General features: G+C 40.3%; 1 protein-coding gene across 1 annotated transcript in view; it reads right to left on the reverse strand.

Moving 5' to 3' along the window:
• ZCCHC7 (zinc finger CCHC-type containing 7) overlaps nt 1-19235 on the reverse strand; it is a 298818-nt gene that overhangs the window by 134599 nt on the left and 144984 nt on the right. Inside the window, exons 3-4 of the mRNA XM_073591705.1 lie at nt 8628-8671; nt 3270-3389 (exon numbers count right to left, since the gene is read on the reverse strand). Coding sequence (XP_073447806.1) covers nt 3270-3389; nt 8628-8671 — 164 coding nt within the window. The remainder of the gene's footprint in view (nt 1-3269; nt 3390-8627; nt 8672-19235) is intronic.

The raw sequence follows: 19235 nt of genomic DNA on the forward strand, positions 1-19235 counted from the left end.
TCAGCCTTGCTAGAAAATGTTTTTACAAGTCAAAAGTGGTTTAAATAAACTATGGCAACATAACATATTACCAAAAGTATTGGGATGAAGAAGAAAGGTTTTCCGGCGCTCAGATCTTGTGATGTCAGGAATGGAATTGTATAATGACGGTTCTGATAGAACATTAATGTTAGAACAAAAAAAGGGGGGGGGGGGGGGGGGGGAGGCAGCCATCCTCAGAGGGTGTCCATAGCCTCTGTGAGCATGGCACTGAAAAGGGAAGGGGGGTGTGGAGGCGCCAACTCTGCTGACACTGTTATATGGTGAAGGTGTAATGCATACACTTACTGGTAAGTCAGTTCAGATGGGGTGGCGATGTCCATCAGGGGTTGTGTTGTCCTGGGATGTGCTAGTGTGCAGGCTTCACTGGCAGTCCTTCACCTCAGGGGATGTTGGTTCCTGGTTAAGAGAGGCTTAACAGCAGTGTCCAGTGTGTGGAAGCTCACGCTAACCACCCTGGAACCCGGAAGCGATGTCAGCGGTGCACAGGAAGTGTCCAGACACAGATAGGAGATAATACAGGCTACGTGCTTGGGGCTTACAGCTCCTTCTGGCCTACTGGCCAGTAGAAGGAGCTGTGAACCCCGAGCGCGTAGCCTGTATTATCTCCTATCTGTGTCTGGACACTTCCTGTGCACCGCTGACATCACTTCTGCTTCCGGGTTTCCGGGGTAGTTAGCGTGGAGCTTCCACACACTGGACACCGCTGTTAAGCCTCTCTCAGCCAGGAACCAACATCCCCTGAGGTGAAGGACCACCAGTGAAGCCTGCACACTAGCACATCCCAGGACAACACAACCCCTGATGGACATCGCCCCCCCATCTGAACTGACTTACCAGTAAGTGTATGCATTACACCTTCACCATATAACAGCGTCAGCAGAGTTGGCGCCTCCACACCCCCCTTCCCTTTTCAAAAGTATTGGGGTGCCTGCCTTTACATGTACATGAACTTTAATGGCATCCCAGTCTCAGACCGTAGGGTTCAATATTGAGTTGGCCCACCCTTTGCAGCTATAACAGCCTCAACTTTGCTGTCCACAACACTTATCCAAAGTATTTGGAAAGATCTTATTAAAAATTAGCAAACACCAACCTGTTCATTTGAAGTGCACGTCCAGCCAAAATGTTTTTCTTTGTTCTGGACAGAGTGGGAAAGAGTTAAAACCCCCATGAGGTTTTTCTACCTGGGGCTCGGTTTGAGATTTCTCCTCAATTCCTGTCCTGCGGACATTTTAACAAGAAAGAAATTGAGGGGAACCCTGAAACAGCAACAAAACAGAAATACAAATGCTGTTGTTGTGAGGGTTGGGGGGAAGGCCAAAACCCAGATTTTTATTTCTGTCTGTAACCCAGTAGCAAACTTTCCCCTACTTCCTGTGAGGTGAAGCAGTTGTCAGCATTACAGGAAATGGGAAAAAATCTCTCCCTGATAACATTAAAGAGGTTGTAAACCTCTGAAAAAAAAATTCACAAAAAAAATGAATCCTGCAAGACAAAGGCATTAAAAGCATCGCATACTAGCTCATTATGAAATACTTGCCTTAAAGCGGAGGTCCGCCCACTGCTGCAAAAATTTAAAGCCAGCAGCTGCACATACTACAGCTGCTGACTTTTAATAATAGGACACTTACCTGTCCTGGAGTCCAGCGATGTCGGCACCGCAGCTGATGTTTCCATCAGCTGTCGATTGCATGCCACCTCCATTGCGAGTAAGGGAACCTGGCAGTGTAGCCTTAGGCTTCACGCTGGGAACCCTACTGCGCATGCGCCAGGTTCCGCTCCTCTTTCCTACTGGCCCGGCGGCCAGGGAAGGAGGAGGGAGCCAGAGTGGTGACGCAAATATCCGCGGCTGAGGCTCCCGGAGATAGGAACAGGATACCTGTGAAAGACAAGTATCATGTCCCCTCCTCCCCCCAAAAGGTGCCAAATGTGGCTGCCGGTCAGGAGCATCGGCACCCCCGTAGTGCAGCGGGCGCACCTGCTGTCCCGCTTAAAAGAGCCGACATATAGCTATGGATACGGCTTGCAGGAACGTGCCGACCTGCTGCAGTATGACGACGGTGGCTGGTCAGCAAGTGGTTAAGTGCCCAGTGGGTAAATGGTTAAAGTGAAACTAAAAAAAATTGCAAGAAGTCAGCTCTTTATTGCAGAAGAGAAAGGGTATGTCTCGGCTGCAATAAGGCACACCTGCCTTCTAATGAACGCTGAGCTGCACAAGCACAACTCTGACTATGCTGGAATGATTGACTCTGGGTTTGATTGTCAAAATGGTCACATGATTGCGAGCCAGTCCTGCCAGCTCCCCAACATTACTAGAGACCAGGGAGCCGTCTATGACAGAACGGTCACTGTACTGGGCCTGTGTAGTGAGAGTCAAGTTTTAATTTCATAGTGTCATCCAAAAAATTGCGCCATGCATAGTAATATAAATCTAGCACAAGATCAATCCCCATATGCGTTTACCCCTTCATTACCAGGACATTTTTAAGTTTTCAGTGCTGTGATAGTTTGATTGACAATTACTCATCCAACACTTCCTCTACTTCGTCTGTTGTAAGTAGAAGGGAAGGAATCAAAAATGTAAGCAGTGGTATGCTTACATTTGTGTTCGCTGTGATTGGTCATCATAGTGATCACATGGTACTAAGCTGTTTGGATCCACTCGGTACAAAATGTCTTTGAACCAAGCTATCTAATGATGGCTCGGTCAACAGCTATTAACCAGTGCAATGTCCTCCCGATGGTGCTTTATCCACTGCGGTTAATAAATGAGACCAGGAAAATAACCACCTATTACTTCTCCTTTGGTATACGTATGGTGGTAGATGGTAGCAGTTAAAATGCATTTTTTTCGAGTTTTTAGTAGGGTAAGGGTTAGGCCCTCTAGCAAGTTTATATTGCTGTTTATGTCCTTACTGGGGACATTCACCTCTATTTGTCCAACTGGAAAACCAAAATTTTAGAGTCGACATCAGAACAAGTGAAGGGAAATAATCCAATGGGGTAAATGTTCAAAAGACAAACAAGATGGAAATTTGTCTTACCTTTAGGGAGATTTCCTCAAATTTTCTCCTGCATCTCCGAGGTAAACACTAAAGGGAAATCTCACCTGCAGAATGCAGCTAACTAAAAACTGTGCTAAAAAATAAAATCAGTGAACACTGCACCAGCAAAGTGAGTGATCTGAGTTATTCTCTTATACGTGATGGGCTAAGAGTTAAATTTACCTTAGGAGCAGGACAGTTCTTAGAAAGATGGCCACGGAAGTTACAGTTCCTGCATATAACATTTTTGTCCTCTGTGTAGTAACGATTGGATCGTCTTCTAGAAAGGTTACCAACTTGAGCCTAAAGTGTTGAAGAAAAAATAAGCATGTCATGCAATACCTACATACACCTTATCACATAATCCACCCAGTAGTAACTCCTGTAGTACAGTTTTTTCTGGATTGTCATGGATGACACAGTCAGTGCAATTCATAGTGTGTGTTTCAGAGACACTCTTTAGAATTCGATCACTCCTCCCCATGACAAATGTCCAGGAACAGGCACATTAGTCTGTCAAATGGAGGATGGCGGCACCGAGTCTGGAGTATGCATACCACAGATAGTCCATCCTCTGTGCATGCTTAGCCCCTTGCTTAGCTAGGACACTGTTCGCCCTGTAGCCAACAGCATCAGAAGTAACTCACCCCCCTGCCCCATTGATCTGCCGAGAAAGGCATTCCCGGCCAATGGCTGAAAGTAAACAAAGGAATGGGGAGGCTGGCTGATATAATTGTCTCAATAGGGCCATTACAACAGATTCTAAAAGTGGCGGTAGTGACTCTTACCTGGAAAAAATCCACCCCACCAACAGCACATTGGAAACAACTGGTAAATGCCACCTTACCATTATACAAAGATACACATTACAACAGAAGATGTCCTAAGAAATTTGATAAAGTATGGTGAAAATGGTTGAGTGATGACTCCACAGCTTTGATGTCTGATACCCTTGATCGCTAGTTATGCCTTCCTTACTCTTAGCAAGACACTCCTGAATATTATCCTGTAGATTGTAGCCTGAGCCACACACATATAAAGGTGTTTTTTTTTATTTTTTGTCAACACTGACCTTTCATCTGTGTGGCTGTGAGGGCTTCCCTATGTATTTTAAGAGTGCCCAGCCCTGTGAGGGTGTTGCACCGGTTGCTGCTTTTTTTTCTTTTCTCTGTATTATGCCTTAATTTTGCAATAAAAATAATTTTTTAAAAAGTGGCAGTAGTTAATCTGGTGCATGTGTCAGAAAGCTTTATGATAACAGTCTTATTATATGTTGCACTTCATCTTAGTTTCACCAGCCAGGTCAGTCTGTCGGTAGGATATGTCATTAAATATCACCAGGTATGACCCCTTATGGGTTTAGATAAATATTAAATCCCAGGCATGCTTTGGATAAATTAATATTGTTCCTAGTTGATGGATCAATAGATTTTTGTATAGGTCCTGACAATCTAGTGTGCAGGTTTTGTTGCCCATATTGTGTTTTTTGTTTTGTACATTTGGGTTTTTTTTTTTCATTTTTTTCCTCATTAATGTACACAAAGCACCCCATATTGACAGAAAAACACAGACTTGTTGACATTTTTGCAGATTTATTAAAAAAGAAAAACTGAAATATCACATGAACCTAAGTATTCAGACCCTTTGCTCAGTATTTAGTAGAAGCACCCTTTTGATCTAATACAGCCATGAGTCTTTTTGGGAAAGATGCAACAAGTTTTTCACACCTGGATTTGGGGATCCTCTGCCATTCCCCCTTGCAGATCCTCTCCAGTTCTGTCAGGTTGGATGGTAAACGTTGGTGGACAGCCATTTTTAGGTCTCTCCAGAGATGCTCAATTGGGTTTAAGTCAGGGCTCTGGCTGGGCCATTCAAGAACAGTCACGGGGGTTGTTGTGAAGCCACTCCTTCGTTATTTTAGCTGTGTGCTTAGGGTCATTGTCTTGTTGGAAGGTAAACCGTCGGCCCAGTCTGAGGTTATGAGCACTCTGGAGAAGGTTTTCGTCCAGGATATCCCCGTACTTGGCCGCATTCATCTTTCCCTCGATTGCAACCAGTCGTCTTGTCCCTGTAGCTGAAAAACACCCCCACAGCATGATGCTGCCACCACCATGCTTCACTGTTGGGACTGTATTGGACAGGTGATGAGCAGTGCCTGGTTTTCTCCACACATACTGCTTAGAATTAAGGCCAAAAAGTTCTATCTTGGTCTCAGACCAGAGAACCTTATTTTTCACCATCTTGGAGTCCTTCAGGTGTTTTTTTAGCAAACTCCATGCGGGCTTTCCTGTGTCTTGCACTGAGGAGAGGCTTCCGTCCGGCCACTCTGCCATAAAGCCCCGACTGTTGGAGGGCTGCAGTGATGGTTGACTTTCTACAACTTTCTCCCATCTCCCGACTGAATCTCTGGAGCTCAGCCACAGTGATCTTTGGGTTCTTCTTTATCTTTCTCACCAAGGCTCTTCTCCCCCGATAGCTCAGTTTGGCCGGACGGCCAGCTCTAGGAAGGGTTCTGGTCGTCCCAAACGTCTTCCATGTAAGGATTGTGGAGGCTACTGTGCTGTTAGGAACCTTAGGTGCAGCAGAATTTTTTTTGTAACCTTGGCCAGATCTGTGCATTGCCAGAATTCTGTCTCTGAGCTCTTCAGGCAGTTCCTTTGACCTTATGATTCTTATTTGCTTTGACATGCACTGTGAGCTGTAAGGTCTTATATAGACAGGTGTCTGACTTTCCTAATCAAGTCCAATCAGTATAATCAAACACAGCTGGACTCAAATGAAGGTGTAGAACCATCTCAAGGATGATCAGAAGAAATGGACAGCACCTGAGTTAAATATATGAATGTCACAGCAAAGGGTCTGAATACTTAGGACCATGTGATATTTCAGTTTTTCTCTTTTAATAAATCTGCAAAAATGTCAACAATTCTGTGTTTTTCTGTCAATATGGGGTGCTGTGTGTACATTAATGAGGAAAAAAATGAACTTAAATGATTTCTATGTATATGGACATACACTATTTATGTGCAGTTTAGACTACGTGAGCTCCAGCTGCTGAAGTACAGAAAGGGGCAGTAGTTCTGATTCAAGTTCATGTCTCCCCAAAACACACAGACTCTGGGGACAGGAGGTTCCATATCCATATTTGGGGCCTTTATGCATCAAACCAGCAATGACTGTAGCAATGACCGTAGATGTTAATGTGATCAGTTCAAACCACTGGGGCCCCCTGCCATAATGTGTTTATTGTAAGTCTCCTGCTATAGTCTGTGAGATCACTTATTGTGCTAATTAACTCACCTACTGTTCTGTATGTCTGCTAGCAAACTATTGTGGTGCCCTTGGGGAAGGAAAGCCTTACTTGGACCTTGCCACATTGTCTAGGTGGCAAGTCATTTAATCAACTTAATGTTTCTAGTAAATGTTGGTTGTTGTTTAGCTATGGTAATTAGATTCCTGTGTGCAGTTTGTATTGCTATTGTATTGCATATTGCTATTTGTCGGCTAGTCTACTATACTATGCGGCTATAATATCTGGTATCTATGTCCAGACTGGAGGAAGCGGTATGCTGACAGAAGCACCAAAGCTGGGTGCTGGGACAGTTCCATCACACCTGTCACCACGTAGCAATGGTGGAATGAGATGAAGGGAGACCCTTGTGTAATCCCTCATGCAGAACAAGTATTCTAAAAAAGCAGTAGCGGAAAAAAAACTTGCACTGCCAGCACCACATCCAGGCATTGTAAGGTAATTTCTTTAGGGGCCTGACAATATGCTGGTTAAGATGGAGGGCAAAAACCACGTTAGCAAGAAAAAGTCCTGGGACCTCAAAACAACTTTATCCGTGTGTAACACAAAGAAAGGTTCCATGCATTTTGAGTGTTTGAATTTATTTTTTTGTTCTTGTAAGGGGTTGGGTAGAGGTTGCTGCTGTGTTTCTCACACCCCTGTAGTGGAGTTAATTTTTTAATTCATTGAGCATTATACTTGATAAGCTGGACCAGCACCCTTTATATAGTAGAGCTGCACGATTCTGGCCAAAATGAGAATCACGATTTTTTTGCTTAGAATAAAAAGATCACGATTCTCTCCGATTCTCTCACGATTCTCGCGACGTAAAATCTTTCACATTATACAAAAAAAAAAAATCGCCTAACTTTACTTGTTAGATTTTTTTTTTACTTCATTAAAGTAATTTATTTAAAAAAAATTGCATTTGAAAGACCGCTGCGCAAATACAGTGTGACATAAAATATTGCAACAACCACCATTTTATTCTCTAGGGTGTCTACTAAAAAAATATATGTTTGGGGGTTCTAAGTAATTTTCTAGCAAAAAAAATGATTTTAACTTGAAACCAACAAATGTCAGAAAAAGGTTTAGTGTTTAAGTGGTTAAACTTTTTTCACTTACACAGGAAGTCTATTCCATTGACAAATTGTTACAATGTTTATACTTACGTTCAACTGATAAAGAATGTTTTGTTTCTTGGCAGACTGCCCAGTTTTTCTCTTCCTTTCCTTTGAGGGCTGTGGCTTCAGAAGAGCAGAGAGAATTCTTTGCATAGAAAGAATTGTGAAACACTTTAGTAAAGATCGCGATAACGATTCTTGACGATTAATTGTGCAGCTCTATTATATAGCCACTTTGTTAAACAAGTGGAACGCACTGATGTTTAAATAGTTTGTCTTGCTTAGATGGTAAATGTAACTGGATATGTTAACCAGGGTTGTAATGCTGAAGGTATTTTGTCTTGTTTCATGATACTGATGTGCCTTTATGTCAAAATGGGATGGGGGATGCGGCTATGTCTGCAGATATCTATGTTTAGGGGAGTAATTATGTCTAATAGAGAGGTTATCATTCATTTTTCTGCCAGGACTCCTTTGTACTGCTGGTGCCATTACCCCAGGGCAGGTCTGATATATATTTTTTTATTTGCTTTTTTTCCCACAAAAGTGGAGTTACTCTTTAAGCTTTGACAAAAAAAAAAAACCTGGAAGCTGATTGGATAAGCAGAGCTGCACCAGATTTTGCATATTCCAGTTTTAGTAAATCAATCCCATAGTATTGTGTGTGTGTGTGTGTAATATATATATATATATATATATATATATATATATATATATATATATATATAATGTATTATTTTAAGAGGACTTACTAGCCCTCTTTTCTTTTTACCATTTAATAAAAAAATATTTTAGGAGTATAGCATGTTGATCTCTGAGGTTCACACCTCTGTTTCTTTTAACGTAATAGTATACTTGAAGTCGTGTGATTTTCTTGGTGGGTCCTTTATATGATGTTCATGCATTAATGGCATGATACCCTTGAGGAAATGTTTTCTTAGTATGTTATGATGTCCACTCTGTTTATTGGAATAAGATGATCAGAAAAATCACATTATAATATAACCAAATAAATGAAAACACTAGAAATGAGGACCTTGGTACTACGGATAAAAAAAAAAAATAAATCACTTTACATTTTTTACAGGATAACATTTTAACAACAATAAAAAAAATTGTTAACTTCACCTCCAAGTCCTTCTTACTAATCGACCACTCCATTTCATTGTCACCTACAAGAGAAAAAAAACACATTCATAAAGATTTCACAGACTAGATGGGCAAGTGCTAACATTATGAAATGAAGTCATGTAAAGTTTAATATTCATTAATCACATGCTGACCAGCGCATGACTATATACGGTCGGCACAATGGCATGGCTGGGCAAATGGGCGTACAGGTACGTCCCCTTTGAATTGTGGCATTATGGGGACTCGATGTCCGCCGGGGGCCCGAGATAGTGTCACAGAGCGGCAGAACGTGGAGATGCCTTTGTAAACAAGGCATTTCCCTGTTCTGCCTAGCAACATGACAGATATCTACTGCTCCCTGTCATCGGGAGCAGTGATCTCTGTCATGTTCTAGTGAGGCAATCCCCCCCCACAGTTAGAATCACTCCCTAGTACACACTTAACCCCTTGATCGCCCCTTGGTGTTTAACCTCTTCCCTGCCAGTGTCATTTACACAGTAATCAATGGTGATCAATGTAATCAAATGACAATGGTCCCAAAATAGTGTCAAAAGTGTCCAAAGCGTCCGCCACGGTGCAGTCACAATAAAAAAAAAAAAAAACGCAGAGCGCCACCATTACTAATAAAAAAAAATAATTAAAAAAACGCCATAAATCTATCCCATCTTTTGTAGACGCTATAACTTTTGCGCAAACCAATCAATGTACGTTTTTTGCGATTTTTTTACCAAAAATATGTAGAAGATTACATATTGGCCTAAATTAAGAATTTTTTTTTTTTTTATATATACTTTTTGGGGATATTTAATATAGCGAAAAGTAAAAAATATTGTTTTTCTTTTCAAAATTGTCGCTCTTTTTTGTTTATAGCGCAAAAAATAAAAACCACAGAGGTGATCAAATACCACCAAAAGAAAGCTCTATTTGTAGGAAAAAAAGGACATCAATTTTGTTTGGGTGCAACGTCGCACGACCAAGCAATTGTCAGTTAAAGCGACGCAGTGCTGTATCGTAAAAAAGTGCTCTGGTCAGGAAGGGGGTAAACCCTTCCAGGGCTGAAGTGGTTAAGTGATATTTATATCAAATATTTCATCTCATGCCTGAGATTTTTATTAATGTACATGCCTTTATGTTGATCTAATACTGTAAAATAGTTTTTAGACAACAAAATTAAGGCCCTTCACCTTTAAGCCGCACGCACAGGGGATAGCATAGCCAATACCTTATTAAAAACATTAGCTGTCTCACTACTGTACTGCAAAAATGGGTAAAATAAGGTTTAAATCAATGAACTGGAACAAGTGTGTAAACTCATTGTAAAGTCAGATGTCCTTTTTTTGCGTGTGTTTCAGGTAAGGAAACAAAGTATTGAAGGAAATGGGTAAACATATCAACCAGAAGACAAACACTTGCAGAGTATGTAGCAGTATTGGTAGCCTCCTTGTCCCCTGTGGAAAAGTTTCCTTCTGGAACCTTGTTCAAATGGGATTTAACTGGTATAACAGTTAACAGCTTTTATAAAGCATTTGCTTTCATTTCAGTAAGCTCCCAGAATCTTTACTGAAGTCTTTAAAGTTTCATTTGCAGTGTGTGTGTCCGTGTGTGTGTGTGTCCGTGTGTGTGTGTGTCCGTGTGTGTGTGTGTCCGTGTGTGTGTGTGTCCGTGTGTGTGTGTGTCCGTGTGTGTGTGTGTCCGTGTGTGTCCGTGTGTGTGTCCGTGTGTGTGTCCGTGTGTGTGTGTGTGTGTCCGTGTGTGTGTCCGTGTGTGTGTGTGTGTCCGTGTGTGTGTGTGTGTCCGTGTGTGTGTGTGTGTCCGTGTGTGTGTGTGTGTCCGTGTGTGTGTGTGTGTCCGTGTGTGTGTGTCCGTGTGTGTGTGTGTGTCCGTGTGTGTGTGTCCGTGTGTGTGTGTCCGTGTGTGTGTGTCCGTGTGTGTGTGTCCGTGTGTGTGTGTCCGTGTGTATTCTTTTCAAGTACAAAACTGGGCATACAATCTTACATTTGTAATATCCTGCCATAGGGTAGTTACAATAAGGATGAGCCCTCTAAACAGATCTTTTCAAACCAACATAACAGATAGTTCATCATAAGAGATCCAAGCATACAGCAAATCAATCAATATACAGTACTTTGCAATGATGTGTGGCTCTGATTGTACCTGGGTTCCACAGAGTCCCATGATGTTGTTAAATTAGAAGGATAAAAATGGGGTCTAGGAAAAGAGGGGGAGAGGGAAGAGAGTAAATGGGTGAAGGGGAAGTCAGCAGTACCTCTGCACTGGGGCATTCAAAAGAGTCTGTAATATCAAGGGGTCTAGGTAGAATATACACTCACTGGCCACTTTATTAGGTACACCTCTTCAATTGCTTGGTAACACAAATTGCTAATTAGCCAATCACATGGCAGCAACTCAATGCACTTAGGCATCTATATGTGGTGAAGACGACTTGTTGAAGTTCAAACCGAGCATCAGAATGGGGAAGAAAGGGGACTTAAGTGACTTTAAATGTGGCATGGTTGTTGGTGCCAGATGGGTTGGTCTGAGTATTTTACAAACTGCTGATCTACTGGGATTTTCACACACAACCATCTCTAGGGTTTACAGAGAATGGTCCAAAAAAGAGAAAATATCCAGCGAGTGGCAGCTGTGTGGAGGAAAATGCCTTGTTGATGTCAGAGGTTAGGAGGAGAATGGGCAGACTTGGCAGGTTTGAGATGATAGAAAGGCAACAGTAACTCAAATAACCACTGGTTACAACCAAGGTATGCAGAATACCCTCTCTAAACGCACAACACAACGAACCTTGAAGCAGAAGTGCAACAGCAGCAGAAGACCACACTGGATGCCACTCCAGTCAGCTAAGAACAGAAAACTGAAGCTACAGTTCACACAGGCTCAACAAAATTGGACAACAGAAGACTGGAAAAACGTTGCCTAGTCTGAGGAGTCTCAATGGCAGCTGCGGCATTCAGATTGTAGGGTCAGAATTTGGCATAAACTGCATGAAAGCATGGATCCATCCTGCCTTGTATCAATGGTTCAGGCTGGTGATGGTGGTGTAATGGTGTGGGGGATAATTTCTTGGCACACTTTGGGCCCCTTAGTACCAATTGAGCATCATTTAAATGCCACGGCCCACCTGAGTATTGTTGCTGACCACGTCCATCCCTTTACAACTACAGTGTATCCATCTTCTGATGGCTACTTCCAACAGGATAATGCACCATGTCACAAGGCTCAAATCATCCCAAACTGGTTTCTTTAACATGACAATGAGGTCACTGTACTCCAATCCCCGACAGTCATCAGATCTCAATCCAATAGAGCACCTTTGGGATGTGGTGAAATGAGAGATTCGCATCATGGATGCACAGCCGACAAATCTGCAGCAAATGCATGATGCTATCATGTCAATATGGACAAAAAATCTCTGAGGAATGTTTCCAACACCTTGTTGAATTTATGCCACAAAGAATTAAGGCGGTTCTGAAGACAAAAGGGGGTCCAAGCCGATACTAGCAAGGTGTATCCAATAAAGTGGCCAGTGAGTGTAGGTATTCATTGAGAGAATACAGTGGAAGGTCTGGTGGGGAAAATCGAATTAACCTCGCTCCAGTTTCCCATCAATTGAGTTTCTAAGACCTTACCTAGCCAAAGCAAAACTGGTGGGGGAGTTGGATGTGTCCAGTACAATGGGATGCATGAATGGGACACATTCACTAAATTAATAAGTATAATCTGTTTGAAAGCATGTTGTGATAAATAGTTGCAGCGCAGTAAGAAGGCAGCTGGGTCAATTCCTGTCAGGTTGATGGCAATGAATTTTACCTTGGGCCAAAAAAAGTCTGCACCTTCAGTATAACAAGGAGGATAATGGAAAGAGTTTGTGCAGGTAAGCATAGATCCTATACCCTCTAAAGAGTGGATTAAAACTGGATTCCTGACATTTACAATCTATGGACGCCTTATGCACAAACATTTAAAAAAAAAAATCTTTTTGTGCCTGACAGAAGGAGCATCCTAGTTCATCTAATGCCACGTACACACGACCAGACTTTACGGCATACTTGGTCCTGTGGACCGGAGTCCGTCGGACAATTCGATCGTGTGTGGGCTCCAGCGGACTTTTTTTTCCCAAAAGTTTGACGGACCTAGAAATGAAACATGTTTCAAATCTTTTCGACGGACACGAGTCCGGTCGAAAAGTCCGCTCGTCTGTATGCTAGTCCGACGGACAAAAACCGACGCTAGGGCAGATATTGGCTACTGGCTATGAGCTTCCTTGTTTTAGTCCGGTCATACGTCATCACGTACGAATCCGTCGGGTTTTGGTTGATCGTGTGTAAGCAAGTCCGTTCATTCGGAAAGTCTGTCGAAAAGTCTGTCAAAAAGTCCGCCTGACAAAGTCTGCCGTAAAGTCCGATCGTGTGTACGCGGCATAAGAAGGGAGGGATATGACATACAAGGAGGAAGCTGTGCTAAGGAACTGACTCTTCACTGATGTAGTAAATTTTGCTAACAAGCTCTAGGGCAAAACTCAATAAAACACCTGCTTCTGTACTGCAGGGGGGAATCACCATACTTCCAGTGAAGTCCTGGGGAATGCAAGCGCTTCTTCTCACGAGATTTTGGGTACTCCGCATTCCCTTGGATCACAAAGGAAGGCTGGTGAGGTTACCTTGTCCTAGGTGCTGCAGCTGGAAGCCAGGGTTAAGGTAGGGATACTAACTCTTTCCCTACAAGCACTGCCATTTTAAAGCCATTGGTTCCATAGAAATGGATTCACTGTAGCATGGACAGGCGCACAAGAAAATGCAAGCAGGGGCATGCCGTATTTATCAGCATATAACATGCACCTTAACTTTAAGAGGGAAGTTTCAGGAAAAAAAAAAAAAAAAACTTTCTACAGCCCCCTGCATGGTATGCAGAGCCCTTTCATTATAAAGCCCCCCTCCTCCTCTGCACTCCCAGGAAAACCCAAGTCTCCTGGGAGTGCAGTGTTAATAGAGGGATTTAGAGGCTTAGATTTACATTTATAGTGACACAGGAGGAATGGTATATGAGAAAGGGCTGGCAGTAATGTTTTCTGTTTAAAGTATGCTGGCAGCACTGTCCCAGGGCCAGCAGAGGTGGGGCGGACGGCCTGACACCCTCCCAATGGGTGGCACCCGGGAAGGACCGCGCGATCCCCGCCGGTAAAAAAAACAGGCACGGTTTACCTTCTGTTTTCAGGGTAAAAAAGCGTGTGTTATACGCCGATAAATACGGTATTTATTAAGCAGTGAATATGACATTCACCAAATATTCATTGCAGGTGAATGGTGCATGTGTTTTAATTACAGGGAATGACTAAACACCTATGAACGTATGGTAAAGGTCATATTCGCTGCTTAATAATTATGCCCAATGTTTTGGTAGCTTCCATGTGGAACAGTATAAATGCACCATTGTAACAAACTTATTGAAATACCTACCTTTTAATATCTGCTTACATATTTTATATATTTTTATTTATTCATTCTAATATTTTTTTATTAATTCTATCAAAAAAATATGCACAACCTCTCTGGAAAATCTATACCATTAAGCAAAAAATTAAATAACCTCTGGTTTTAGGGGGTATATTCTTATAATATAATTTTTGCTTAGAAAAATGTATTTTACTATTCAACATTTTCCAGCCTAAAAAAAGTTATTTTGTATCAGTTTTTAAATTAGATTAATTCGTATTCAGTTAATTTGCCAGCATCCTCAGGGTAACAGGCTAGTGAAGCAGTTACAGGCTTTCATTCATTTCAAGCCTCTCCCTACTGCTAATAAGGCAAGTGGTTTAAATGTGTGCATATATAAATTCCAAAAGGAAACCGCTCCAGTTAAAAAAAAAAAAAAAAAAAAGGAAAAATACTATAGTGCAAACATAGCTAAAACTGGATTTCATTTTTACCTGCTGAAGATGGGCAGAATATGAGAAAAGAATAAACGTTACCTAACATGTTTGTATTTGCTATGATTTACACCACTGCTTCTCTTTGGACTATTAAAAGGTTTACTGTAAGCAAACGTTTAAGCAGGGATAAAAACGAAATCATGAGCAAATTTCCAAAATTACGAAACCCAAATTACATTTACAGAGTAAAGATAGAGGTTAAATGGGAAGCACCTTAAAGATAAAATTATTAAACCAAACTTTGCATACTTCAAATGCAAAAACAAATAAATATAAACCAAATCAATCTTTCCGATCACCAAAAACTAATTGAAGCTGAGGTCTAATCACTTTTGCTGTGGGTTACTGCATGCTATTTAATTTTACTCTTATTAGTTTAACTTGAATATACTTAAGTTGATTCTGATTTGTCCCAGGACACTGGGACATGCAAACGACATGTTAGGCTTGGTTCACACCAATGCAGGTTGCAGTTTGCTTCATCAAAGTCTATGAAGCCAAAAAACTGAAAAAAATCCCTGGCCCTTTCCATAAAATGCACAAATGTGAACTTGACCCATAGGAAACCATGTTAAATTGACTGTAGTGTGTTTCTGCAAAACTGAAAACGCACTAAAAAATGCATGGGCATGAACCATGCCTTAGAGCACTAACATAACCCATTACCCATTGGTTTTAACCCATACGGAGATAATAAAGGTCACTCCAACAGGACTCTTAAATAAATTTGGTATTATTTAGAAACTAAACTTTTCAGTACATGGTGATAAGTTTGTTTCTTTGGGGGAAATTGCTTTTGATACCCTACAGTGGCTGGAAAAGTCTTGACCTTTATAATATAGGACCTGTGGCCATCATGAGCTTATATGCTTTACTGTACAACAGCAAAGTGCAGAGTTACTTAGGCATCACGCCATTTTAAGTACAAATGTATTCTACATCGTATTTAAGGAAAATCCTATAATAAATTGCAATAACCTATTTGGACTTCATATGTTTGATTTCTTTGTGCTTACAATGTTGTGTTTAATTCAATGTTGTTGTAGAATACATTCTATTGAAAGTCAAATGACGAATGGTTTTGCATATTTGTAAGTAAATTTGAGTAATCATAACCCTTTATAAATGAAACCATATCAATACATAAAGCTTAAATATATTTGGAACAGCTTGTAATCACGAAATGCTTTTAATTATTACGGTACAATACCAAAGATGCAATAATACAAATATTAGAAAGCACCAGGATTATACCTCACAACCCAATAATGTGAGCTTTAAAAACATACAATTATTTGGAAACACCTCAGTGTTTCAGAACCATAAAATATAACATATAGGTAGTCTTTTTTTCTTAAATAGCTGAAAAATTATACAATCTGATTTAACATTCTAGCTCTGTTCTTTCAAAATTAATGCATCTGCCAAGTGTTTTCTTTCCTTTTCCTAATCTCCCTAATAAAAACTGTACCACTTATAATTCACAATTTAGGTCAGGACACAATCTAAAACCTTCTTCCTGTGTTCTTGCAGGTTTCTTAAATCCAAGGACATACAAGGTAGGCTAACTGGCTCCCGCCTAAATTGGTCTTGGAAAATATGTGTGCTTCTAAAAGCTACATTCCTTTGGGAGTAGAGACTGCTGTAAAAGGTTCTATGCCCTCTCAAGTTCATGGAAATATGCTATCTCTGTAAAAATCTAAGAGAATAGTAAAATTATCTGAAAAAAAATGGTTTATTTGTATTTCAGTGCATTAGACATAGTCTTACATAAGTGCTCAGACATAAATTTAAAAATAAAGATGCCATTCCAGGGATTGATAAAAAGTAGCATTTTTTTCACAGTCCAAAAAAAAAAAAAAAAAAACACATAAAAATGTATTAATTTTAGGTAAGAGCAAATGGTGAAAAGCTTAAAAGAAATACACCATTTTTTAAAATTAATATAGGCAAGAAAAGGGAAATCCCTTGCCCGTTATTACAGCTATACCCTATCTAAAGCCCAACACTTGCCAAATTCTTGCTTGCCATGCTGGTGCTATTATTCACCAGAGATACAGTCAAAGTACTGTGTAAATTAGGGGCAATGACCTCTTGTAATCACTGCTGAAAGTACATGACAAAACAATGAAGAGCAAAAACATTACACTGCTCCAGTCAATTAAAACACCTTTGTTTTGAGACTGACTTGGTTAATGATTGTGCTTGCTGCTTTGAGTTCTACACAAAAGGACTGCTACTACAAGCGCTGCACACAAACAATGTATTTAAAACAAATTTACACATACATATGCATGTGTCCATATGTATGATTCTAGACTTACAAACCCAAATACTTACAAAACCAAGTGGAATCAACTGTTAATCTTTTTCACCTGATGTGCACAGGTGATCTACTGCACATCACATGTTAAATCTTTCGGCACATTATTTTGTAGCAGTAAACTCACACACACACACACCAAAAGGCCTGTTTATATGTAAAATTGCAGTAAAACAACAAAATGAAAAAATAAATTAAAAAAAATAATGTACTAGTCTGACTGTTGTGGTGAAGCACTGCCATATTGTGCCTGGAGTTCTGCTTTAACAAGAAAAATAGACAGGGTTTATATTCAGTAGTGGAATTGATAACATACAGCACAACTAAGAGCATATTATTGGCATATGACCTACCAAACTAATACGCGATGAACCAAAGAACCATGGTTTAGAAAAAAGTTTAACTATATTTCTAACACTGTAATTTTGAGCACCACCTGCTAAAATATGCAAACAATTTTAGCAAGGTTTATCTTTATATAAGGTCTAGCCCAACTTCAAACATTACATTTTTTACCTATAGGATACTAATAGATGGGCCTCACAAAATATGATTGCATATTAATGTTTTGGAAACAAAAGGTTATGTCACCCGTTTATGTCACCTGTTTATCGCCTGTATTTCTCAGACTAATTTGCCACATGGCTAACTGACCCTGTAGAACAATGACTGGAGGAAACAACAACCACTGATTTTCTCTGCAGGTGAGCTTCCAGTAAAGTCTATGGCTGACCAAGTACAGAGAGCAAAAAAAAAAAAAAACACACAAGATAAATTCTCCATGCTAACTATGCAAACCTGTCCAGGGAATCAAATGTTTTTCTTTTTTTTTGTGTACCTGTTCCATTTATTTTTGTTCTTATGCACAGTAGTTAGACACAAATATGAAAAGCAGAGCTGCTTTTCCAAAGAGAAAGGTTCAAGGGTTTTCAAAGATTAGCACTATGTTCACTGAACAAAGGTCTCCCTTTTTTTATTCCTTTGTGAGCCACAATGAAGTAGACCACAGGAAGAGTTAAATTCATGGCATGCTTGGCCTGCCACACAGTTGGGAGAGTTCTTTAAATGGGGACTGTCACAAGCCATCAATGGGATTTACTCCTTAAACTGCTGATTTGTTCAGGTACAGAACAGAGGAAACTTCAGTTAACTTTTTTTTTAATCACGACACATGAAAAAAAAAAAAAAAAAAAAAAAAAACACTGTCTGGAGAAAATGCATAGCATGACTAGCAAAAGTAGGGGAACTCAGTTTGAAGCATGGAGTATTATTCTCTTCATTCATTTACAATAGAGGTCTGACACATATTTGTTGAACAAATTACAGACATCTTGACAGATTTTAATCTCATTCCACAGTACAAGCAAATTTATTTAATTAGGAAGCAAAATTAGAAATAAGCTGTATATGAACTTATGCGGAAAGAAAGACCAACACAAGATGATACCATCAACCTATTGAAACAAAAATTATAACTGTGTATACCACTTTCCAAATCCTAAAACGGAAATTGTCATATGTATCTGTTATAATATTTTATTGTAGATCAATATCAGTCAAAAAAAAAAAAAAAATAGACTGATAAATAAAAGGTTTCATCAACTTGATCACGCTTTCAGTCATTCCTCATGTTCCAGATTTCACAAGAGTATCTGGACAGAAAATTACCCATAAAGAATGAAAGGTAAAGAAACACAGGACCATCAACTTGCAGGACAGCAGTAAGGAAAGCTGTGCTTTAACCTGGTGCTTTCAATGAAGAAGGCTGCTGATCACACGGTTCTGATGATATTTGTCTGTTGCCCTTGGCAACCCCTATCAAGTGTAACGATGCTGGCCTACAATGGCTTTAATCGGGATGCATTCTCTTCCTTTACATGAATGCAACAGGGCCATCTGTGTCGGAAAGCATAAAAAGGCCAGTCTGCCTGTGGGCCCGTCAGTCTGAACACCACCCCTCTGACCCTGATTAAATAAAACTTTCAGTCTCTTTTTGTCCTCCCCGTTGACTTCTCCTATTAAAAGGAGGGTGAGAACAAAGAAAGCGGAAGAGTGGGCTATCTGCCCCATGAAAGGCGATGTCTGATACCGTTCAACATAAAGATTAGCGAGGCAATACATAACAAAAGCCAGTTTGGGGGAGGTGGGAAAGAGGAAAATTGTTCTAGGAAGACCTTTGACTAACTTGGTGGATACAAAACTCATTAAATAGCCATACAAGAGGTATGATTTAAAATTAACAAGATAAATAAATAAATGATCTTGAATAGACAGCTCATGGCATCCTTATGAAGGCCTGATCAAACAGAAAAAAAGACAAAATGTGCAAAAAATAAAA

This window comes from Aquarana catesbeiana, linkage group LG01 (genome assembly GCF_042186555.1).
Source record: "Aquarana catesbeiana isolate 2022-GZ linkage group LG01, ASM4218655v1, whole genome shotgun sequence".
Lineage (NCBI taxonomy): Eukaryota > Metazoa > Chordata > Amphibia > Anura > Ranidae > Aquarana > Aquarana catesbeiana.